Here is a 10576-nt window from a genome sequence, read left to right on the forward strand (position 1 = left end):
AGGAGTAAAAGGACCACATCCTGCTGGGAGACTGAGGGTGAGGCAGGAGAATGAGAAGCTGAAAGAGATAAGTCTACTTAGGTCAGCTCAAACTAATCTGGAGGGGAGAGACTCTTCTGAGGAAAGAAGAGACTCCCAAATCCCAGTGAAGGAAGGGTGTGTGTGGTGAGCCCTTAAGACTATTACTGAAAGTACATCAGGAGTTGCATTTGTTAAAGGGGTGGGTAACTGAAGAAAGTACCGCCTTAGAAAGGAGCTGAACTATAAAGCAGAAACTTCTGAAAGTGAATTGAAGTGAACTAGAGCATTGTTATTAAAGAAGTAAGCTAAGTTTCTCCAAGGTATTATACTACCTTGTTTTAAAAATAAATCTTCATTGTTTATTTAAAGAACACCTGCTCCAACTTTGTGGTTATCACCCTCATAAATATCCCCTACAGGTATTCAGGGATAGTTAGCTTTTGTTCTTAAGCCTTCAGCTCAAAGGTTGTTCGATGAGGTGGGGACAATATATTTAAGTGAGAGCGGGCACATGGGCGTGAGCGGTAACTGAGGTGCCAAGTTTGTCACAACTACCTTTTCCAAGTTGTTGCTGTTCTCCATCATGCTTTGTGTGGCTCTGATACCCCATTGGTCTATTGGTGCTATAATCCAGTGTCCCCACTTCTTCGTAAGGCAAGGATGCTATCCAGAATAGCTGCCACCATTCAGTTAATATGATGGCAAACTATGTCTCATCAGTGTTACATAAGTGGGAGGGTGGTGGATACCACAGTACTAACAAATTAAGAAGCGGGGAAAGGATGGGACCAGCTCAACTCTAGCCATCCTGCTGACCTTGTAGGTTCATTCCTTGCCTATGATTTTGTGATGTTACAAATATAATTACATTGGCAGATCCGGCTTCCTGTCTACCAGCTGCAGTAATAGATGCTTTTGGGTTCAACATCTGTGGTCTGGATTCAGACCATTCCTCCTAGGCTGGAAAAAAATGGTGAACACTGCTTTTTTACTGGAAGCCAAACACAGGACAAAGTGATGAAGTGACCTTTGGAAACTGTGGAATAACTGCTTCTCCCAGGGCAGGATGGGAAATATCAACAGTTGCAGGAATGAAGGATCCAGCACCATATATGGATGGGAAAACATCTTGGGGGGAAATTGTCACACTCAGGAAGAAATAAGGATTAAACTTAGAGTTCCTCAATTGAAACTTTATAAATTACCTATTATACCAACAGAAATAGAAATCAGAAGACTGTAGCTGTTATCTAACAGGTTGCTATATGTACATGGAATGCAATGGAAGTTATTAACATAGTGGAACACAGAAATAATGAAGAAGAATGAAGCCTTCAAATTTAGCATGCAAGGGGAAACGTTTAATTAAATTATATAATCGACATTTGAATAATTGGCATTCATAATTGCATTAATTAGATAAAATTGGTATTGTTATATTGAGGTCGCTATTGGAACAATATTGGCAGTTCCCCTACTGCTGATGCGCCATAGAATCCAAAAACACTGCACAAGTGATTCTCTCCCCTATCATTACTCAAATTACAATAATCAAACTACCTGACTGAACCGCCAAATGCCACGGTGTAAAAAAAGAATCAACAAGCAAGCCTGAAATGATTATAAGCTCCTCTGTGCTCCATAGACAACTAGGCAGGGCTCTGTTACTTATCAGTTATCACTTTCCCTCTTTCATATCAAACCACTGCATCTTATTTGGTATCCAAGGCATTCTGTTGTTACAATGTTCAAGCTAACAATAAGGTGGATACATGTCCTTTAAAGTGCCAAATTGACAGAGTCAGCTGCCACCCAATTTGTCTTGTTCATATCAGGTGGAGGAGAGGAATAATACTGTCGAGAGAAGCAGGGGAGTCCATGCACACAAGGGTATTTACCATCAGGATGTTCCTCCTGCTCCTTCTGCTGCTCCCCAATATAGTGTCCCAAGGACAAAGTGCTAAATGCACAACAAATAATCCTGTTCATGTTCCACACGAGTGGTATGAGCCAGGTGACCTGGTCATTGGTGCAATGGCATCTCATATTTATTACATAGTCCGCAAGATTTCCTTCAAGAAACACCCTTCCCAGGACTTCATTGATGCCCCACTGTAAGTAAATGGTAATTAATATTATTTTAATTATTCCTTATATGCTAAATCGGACAGAAAATAACTTTGATTGATTGCTATAGAACTTTATTTTTTAAATGTGTGGAGACATTTTATTAGAAATCTCTGTACGTATAGGCTATGTGCATACTGTCAATGAACAATAAGCATTTTTGAGTCTAATTGTGTAAAGACAGATAGAAAAGAGAGTAGGAGAAGGAGAAAAGAGATGGCATAAAAATAGGAAAAGTATATTGCAAAGTAGTATGGTACTGAAGTTTTTGATGATACCTAAATTTTCAAGGTGGCAAATACAAACACAGGTTGCTGAAGAGATGAAGAAATATGCAACAGCTTTTAAAATTACACGGTATTCTTAGATTGTCCAAATAAGTAAATAAATTTGCTGGCTTCATCCTCTCCTTATATGCAGGCAGGTGAATCTCTTCTATCTAGATTCTGTGCACTGTTTAATTTTCCCATTAAAGAAAACCTCACTTCATTTGCAGGGTGTTGACAAAGTTCTACCAGCAAATCCTGGCCTTGGTCTTTGCTGTTGATGAGATCAATGAGAATCCCAGGATGTTGCCCAATGTCTCTCTTGGCTTCCACATCTATGATAGCTATTATGATTCAAAGATGACCTACCGAAACACTCTGGACCTGCTCTTTAAATCACGTCACTTTGTTCCCAACTACAGGTGTGGCATCCAGAAAAATGTCATAGGAGTCATTGGGGGACTCAGCTCTGATACCTCCTGGTGCATGGCAAACGTCTTAGGTCTTTTCAAGATTCCACAGGTAGAATATGGATTTTGAAAAACAGAGATTTCATGCTTTCCTTGCATTAGGAATCTACTGATTCATAAATATGGAGTGGGGAAATAGACAAAGTAAAAGGGCCATAATATGCATACCCAACAATGTGTGTAAGAAGGGACTGTATCTGTTTAATAGATGTAATAGAAGATTTCTCTAAAGCTGCCAGGTTTGTAAAGGAGGCACCTAGACTGGTTCATATACATCAATCCTGAATGAACTGCACTGGCTTCCTGTGAGCTACTGAATATATGACATTGACATTGGCTTCATAGGCAAAAATAGCTGAGAACACATTAACTAAAAATGTTCCTCCCTTTAAAAAGCAAAACAGTCCTTTCCCAAAGTATGGTGTTAATCAACATTGTTCACTTTCAGAGGCTAATAGGAAACACTGTTTTCTTGCTATTGTTCTGGCATTTGTTGTCTGTCACTTCAGAGCGTTATATAGTGGTGTCAGCATTGTGCTATTCTGCTACATTGTAGTATTTCATTTTAGTTGTTTTAAATAGTGCTGGTACAGTATTTTACTGATATTTTATATGATTTGGTTTATTGTGCTCAGAGATGAATAGTATTCACAATCTAATGGAGATCTTCTGGATTTCCCAGGAAATCTTCCTGAGAGAGTTCTTAGTAGATAGAGAATCAACCGCTCCCTAGAATCATTACAAAGGTTACAAATCATAAGTACATAATCAACAATTTCTATCACTCCACTTACACCTTGGAGTTTTGCTTAATCATCCACTTAGTATATTAACATCAGCCATGATAAATGCTCCCCTATTCTTTTTTTTTTAAAAAAAAATATTTATTAAATTTTCCACTTTAACAATCCTATCCAATGATATTAAATATTCCAAATTATACATATTATTCAACAATCAAACAGTCCAAATATTATGCCAAATTATATAAAAAAATTGGAGGTATCTTCCCATGTTCTGAGGTCGGGGGTGGTTCTGATCATCTCATATGTCTGCTGCTTTCATAATTTTCACAATAGTTCCCATAAATCATTTCGATGTTAATCCTCATTACATTTCACAGCCTCTGAACAAGCTAGATAAAACAAAACAATATATTCTGTGGGGAATTTACATCCCGAGTTCCCTCTGTATGTTCACGATGTCTCTTCACAAAATGATGTTTCCGCCAAGCCAGTCCAAAAATCTTCTCACCTTGGTCAGCAGCCAAGTCAGTCCAGATAAAATCAAAGCAAGGCATCTGCCCAATGCTTTAAGACCAGCTGTTCTTCAAATGGTTAACCTGTCCAGGGAAGGTTTTGCCATATAAAACTGGAAATGCAAATATTAAGTAAGATATTAAAAGGCACCTATCCCCCTAAGGCACCACATTTAATTTGACAAGCTGATCTACCTTGGGTCATGGCCGCTAGTTTAATTGGAGCTGCATCATTCCGATTCCAATTCTATGCAAATTTCCTAAGTTTTTTTGGTGTCTCTCCAGTCATTCTCCAAATCAAAGTTGGGAAAGTCTTTATCCTCTTCCAAATATATCTGCAGCCGAATACTTTGAACTTGGTTTTCCACTTTTGAATAATTGTTATTTCCACAAAATTAATGACTAACTATTATTGTAAAGGTAAAGGGACCCCTGACCGTTAGGTCCAGTCGCGGCCGACTCTGGGGTTGCGGTGCTCATCTCGCTTTATTGTCTGAGGGAGCCAGCGTACAGCTTCTGGGTCATGTGGCCAGCATGACTAAGCCGCTTCTGGCGAACCAGAGCAGAGCACAGAAACACCGTTTACCTTCCCACCAGAGCGGTACCTATTTATCTACTTGCACTTTTGACGTGCTTTCAAACTGCTAGGTTGGGAGGGACTGGGACCGAGCAACGGGAGCTCACCCCGTTGTGGGGATCCGAACCGCCGACCTTCTGATCAGCAAGTCCTAGGCTCTGTGTTTTAACCCACAGTGCCACCCAGGTCTCCTAATGACTATTAGACTCATATTATATCACCAAATACACCACCTCCCCAGTCTCACTTGCTATAAATAATCAGGCAGTTGATTCTTTCAGAGGAGGATTTTGCCATATAGCATAGCAAAACAAAATATTATAACAAAGGAGGCTCACTCCCCCCACACACACACACTTTCAGTTCCAGCATACCAAGTCTACATAGATGTTTATCCTTTTTCCGTTCAAACCCTTTTTAACACCTCAGTGGATGAATTAATTAGAAGAGTAGTTTCTTCCCCTTCACTCAGATCATGTTCAAAACTTAAATCCAATTTTTCATCTTAAGAACTGGAAGCTTGCTGCTAAATGGAGGCGACTTAGGAGAGTTCCCAAGAAACGATCCAGGTTTTCCATCCAGCCACCCCCAGCACCCCCCTTCCTTCTGAATTTGGGGCCAGGTGTTGGGCAATCTGTGGATGAGCTGCCACTCCCCAGCCTGGGGAATGTAGGGAGGCTGATTACTCCCTTCTCAGCCTCTGATTCCAGAACGTACGGCAGTGATGGAATTCAGCAATCCTCCAACGCAGCTCACCAGCAGCACCTCCCCCAAATGCTCCCCTGTTCTTCGATACAATCAATATGTACAAGAATGAAGCTGTGATGATGCCATAATAATAATAAATATCAACAGAAAACATTGAGCAAGGTTATCTGTGTTTTCCTATGTAAGCTGGGGTTTGTGCTGTCCCTAAACTTGGTAAACCTGGGATATAGATTCAATATATATTCAATATTTTAGTGTGTGTGCGTGCACATGTTTATATACAAATGTTTTTGGGATATCATGATTTCTTCTTTCCACTTGGAAACATTTGGCTTTTGCTTTTTCCAGATTTCATATGGTTCATTTGAACCAGCCATAAATTATGGAACCAAGTTCCCTTCCTTTTACCGCATGGTCCCCAATGAAGACCTTCAGTATCAAGGAATTATCCAGTTACTTCTGCATTTCAGATGGAAATGGGTTGGGCTCATCACTTCAGCTAATGAAGCTGGGGAACGTTTCTTACAGACAATTGAGCCAATGCTTTTCAAGAATGGAATCTGTTCAGCATTCACAGAAAGAGTGGAACTCAATATACATTATAACAGTAACTTACTAGAAATGGTGAACATAAAGGTTTTGTCACCAAGTTTCACAACAAGCAAAGCTAATGCAATTCTTCTACATGGAGGAAGTAGATTTAGTATATGGTTGTCAAGTGCTTTAATCATAATGGAGTTAACTCAGCTACTATTTCCTAAAAAGAAGTCACATGAAGGAAAAGTATGGATTACAACTACCCAAATGGATTTCATATTATATAGCGTTCAAAAAAAAATTAATGTTAATATACGAATGCTCCATGGTGCTATATCCTTTGCAATTCACTCCAAGGAGATTCACAACTTTAAAGACTTTCTTCGGAGTGTATATCCTCATTGGACAGAGACAGATGGTTTTATCCAAGATTTCTGGGAAGATGCATTCAGTTGTTCACTTCCAAATGCCACTCTCTCAACATCCAATGATCACATGTGTACTGGAGAGGAGATGCTGGAAAGCCTTCCTGCACCATTTTTTGAAATGAGCATGACTGGCCACAGCTACAGTATCTATAATGCTGTCTATGCTTTGGCACATGCCTTAAATAGAATGCACTTGGCTGCAGTCATCCGCGAAAGGAGACATGATGGGGGAAGACTCTCTCCTCAATATGTAGAACCTTGGCAGGTAATGTTCTCTGTTACAAAGCATTCACTTCATTGATACATTATGTGAGATAGCATTTAATTATCAGTAAAGAAATAAAAGAATAAAACTTAAGAAATTAAAAATAAACGTTAAGTAAATTTATTGTTTGAAAGATGGGAATTAGAATATTTCCTATAATGATACTAAACAGACTTTAAATGATACAGACTTTCAGAAGCAACAGACTACCAACAACTACCTCCTTCATGCTGCAAACCCCTCAGTTTTCTCCAAATATCCCTCCCCAGTTCGCTCTGTCTCTCGTACCTGTCCAGTTACCCAGTGGTGTAAGGTTGGGGGCATGGGGCGCATGGCCCCGGGTGCATAATTCTAAGGGAGCACAAACAGGACCCCAACCCCAGGCACTGGCTTTTGCAGGGATCCTCATATCCAAGAGAAAAAAGAAGAGCAGCCCATCAGGGAGCTGCCTCTACCTGGGCACCTCCTGGAAGGCCTTCTCCCCAACTCCTCATCTTTCCCTGTCTGTCAACCACCAGGGTTTTCTGGGCGCTGAATCACTGGTAGGTCCCCAGAAGAGGCTAGTAATTGTGTGATCACTGTCTCTAGACCCTGCTTTTCTCCCTTCTCCTCTTTTGGATTTCAGTCTGGCACATCCTCTTCCTGCTCCCTTAACCCTGTTGCCTTTTTTGCTTCTGACACCTCTTCCTCCCAGTCTGCTCCCTCTTCTCCCACTGATCACTCCTTGTCATCCCACCACCAATCCCCTGGCTCTGAGCCTCCTTTCCTTGGGGTCTCCCTTGGGGGTTCTCCAGCTGCTGCTCCCTATCACTTCTCTGCATCCAACATCCAACCATGCTCAAATCCACTCTATAAACTATGGAAAGGTCCAGTCCAATGTTCTCATGTTGCATTCCTATCGTTCGAGAACATGAGCTCCCATCTCTTCTCTTACATGACTTCTGAAATCCCTTCCCTTTCTTGGATACAAACAAAGGCTAGTCTCAAGCCAGCAGGTGTATGGTCTCATCTCTCCATAATATCTTTATGCAAGTCTGTTGAATGTTGAATTGGCACTGATTTATGATTCCCTACTCCATTTGTATGTGCAACTAAAATATGGATGCTCTTCGTTGTGAACTGAAGTGTTTAACTTTGATTCTCTTCCCACTTAGCTCCACTCATTCCTGCAGAGAATCTCATTCAACAACAGTGCTGGGGATGAAATTGCATTAAATGAGTACGGAGAGTTAGCAGCTGGCTTTGATATTACCAACTTGGTCACTTTCCCAAATAATTCCTATGTCAGAGTCAAAGTGGGCAGCTTGGATCCTCAGGCCACTCCAGGTAAAGAACTCACCATTAATGAAGACAGAATCAAATGGCACAGACGCTTCACTAAGGTATGGAAATAATGGCACAGTCCCTGAAAACCCAGAATTTGTGGTTATCCACAAAATGGGATGTAACAAAATCTTTTCATACATTATTCATTTTGAAATTCACTAGCACTTGAAACCACTTCAGGCTAGTGATGAGTTAGAATAGAGGAGTGCTCCCAGACCTCTTGCTTCAAATGGAATGCAACTCCTCCCAGAACAGGTCAGGCATAGGAACCCAAAGCATGTCTCTCTGAGACAGGATGTGGCCAAACAGGGAACCACTACCCAAAAGTCATGGAATGATTTCTTATTGCTAGTTGCTTGTACTGACCCTGCAGGTAGGAGCAGAACCACTATAATGGCTTACCTTTAATTCCTTGTGCCACACAAAGGAACAGCATGTGGACTCCTTGGAGCAAATGCCATTATGTGGTGACTCCATCAAAAGGCCAAGCCAGGGGTCAAATCTCACAGAATTCTTACACAGCTGTAAGGTTGGATGGTCCAGGCATCTTCTTAAGTTTGTGCCACTTGTGTAGCTACGGATCATTTCATGCTATTTGTCCTCCTATTTACTATTAAATCACCTGATATTGGATATTTGATAAATTCCCCAAAACAATATAATAATATTAAACTCTTCCTATCTCTTTGCATAGGTGCCACCGCTTTCTCTATGTAATGCCAACTGCCATCCTGGTTACGGGAAGAAAAAGAAGGAGGGGGAGAAGTTTTGCTGCTATGATTGTGATCCATGTCCAGAAGGAATGATTTCAAATGAGAAAGGTTAGAGATGACATCTTAAGATAGTGCTGAACCTCTGGGCTCCTGGCAATTTTGTTGACATTAAAATGCTGCAGGAGAGAAGGCTTAAATTAACAGATGTGTTCTTCTCATTGTTTATAGATAACATCAGTACATTTTAAACTTTAAAACATCTTGAAGATTTCTTTTTTAAATGGAAGCTAAAATATTTTACCTCGAACTTCGACAAAATTAGGGTGGACTAGAAGTGGTGTTTTCTCCTCTAAGAATTAGGTTGTTTGACAATAGGGGGAAAGTCTTATCAAACTCACTTTTCTAAGATCCAAGAATTTCAGCTGTAAATCATTTCTCATTTTGTTGTATTGTTTATGTGGCTATAAGAAAAAGCAGGGAGACAATAAAAAAAAGATGTCACCCATGTAGAAAATTCCAGAATGGATACACGCGTTTTATTTTTGATACACCTAGTACTAAAGCATTTGGGCTTGAAGCTTGTATAAATTCTGATGTAGAAAACACTATGCTAAATGGACTAGTGATGAGGAAATTCTTAAGAATACTTTTGGTTGCTTCAAATTGTCACACACTGTTTGTGTATTTTCAGACATGGAAACATGTGTCAGTTGCCCAGCACATCAGTATCCAAACAGCGGTCAGTATCTATGCATTCCTAAGATTCCAAACTTCCTAGCCTTTGATGAAACCTTGGCCATTGTTTCAACTTTTTTTGCACTTTTATTCGCTCTGATCACAAATCTAGTGCTCGGCATCTTCATTAAGCATCGCAATACAGCCATAGTCAAAGCCAACAACCGAAGCCTCACCTATGGTCTCCTTATCTCCCTCCTCTTGTGTTTCCTCTCTTCTTTGTTGTTTCTCGGAAAACCTAATAAGGTGACTTGCCTTCTCCGACAAACTGCTTTTGGCATTGTCTTCTCTGTGGCCCTCTCCAGCATCTTGGCCAAAACCATATTGGTGGTTTTAGCATTCATGGCTACCAAACCAGGATCCAACATGAGGAAATGGGTAGGCAAAGAACTGGCTTATTCCATTGTCTTTTCCTGCTCCATTGTTCAAGTAGGTATCTGTGTCCTCTGGCTGGCAACCTCTCCCCCATTCCCAGATGTGGACATGCACTCAATGCCTGAAGAAATCATATTTCTATGTAATGAAGGGTCAGTCTCCATGTTCTATTGTGTTTTGGGCTACATGGGCTTCCTGGCCACTATCAGCTTCACGGTGGCCTTCTTGGCCAGGAAGTTGCCTGACACTTTCAACGAAGCCAAGTTCATCACCTTCAGCATGCTGGTCTTCTGCAGTGTTTGGCTCTCCTTCATTCCAACCTACCTGAGCACCAGAGGAAAATACATGGTGGCTGTGGAGATCTTCTCCATCTTTGCTTCTGGTGCTGGGTTACTGGCTTGCATTTTCACCCCTAAATGCTACATTATTGTAGTGAGGCCTGACCTGAACAACAGAGAACAGCTAACACAAAGGAAGTTATAAATGACAGAAAAAGTTGTGGTTCTGTTGGCTCTGAGGCTACATGGACTTGCTAGAGGGTATAAATTTCCAGGTCCCTACTCTGGATCTTTGTAGAGTTTGCTTCTTAATTTTTTGTCTGCCAAAGTTTCCCAAAGGCAATGGGTACAGATTTTTCCTCATGTTCTACTCCCAAAGCCTTTTTCACAAATGAGTAATGCTGTAAAGCAGTGGAGATTTAGGTTCAAAGTTTCCTTCTCCTAGGTGGGCTCCCTTCCAAGGTTTACGAGACCCATCTGCCCCTCATTTCC

At 40.8% G+C, this 10576-nt stretch overlaps 1 protein-coding gene across 1 annotated transcript; it reads left to right on the forward strand.

Moving 5' to 3' along the window:
- Positions 1-1926: 1926 nt before the first annotated feature.
- On the forward strand, positions 1927-10338 carry LOC309517412 (vomeronasal type-2 receptor 26-like; the record flags this gene model as incomplete). Its single annotated transcript, XM_082196649.1, has 5 exons — positions 1927-2135; positions 2645-2936; positions 5776-6210; positions 7812-7983; positions 9388-10338. The coding sequence occupies 5 exons, from the start codon at positions 1927-1929 to the stop codon at positions 10287-10289; spliced, it is 2010 nt and encodes a 669-aa protein (XP_082052775.1). The 3' UTR covers positions 10290-10338.
- Positions 10339-10576: the final 238 nt, after the last annotated feature.

The sequence above is a fragment of the Podarcis vaucheri genome, assembly GCF_965113315.1.
Source record: "Podarcis vaucheri genome assembly, chromosome: 13".
In the NCBI taxonomy this organism is placed as follows: domain Eukaryota; kingdom Metazoa; phylum Chordata; class Lepidosauria; order Squamata; family Lacertidae; genus Podarcis; species Podarcis vaucheri.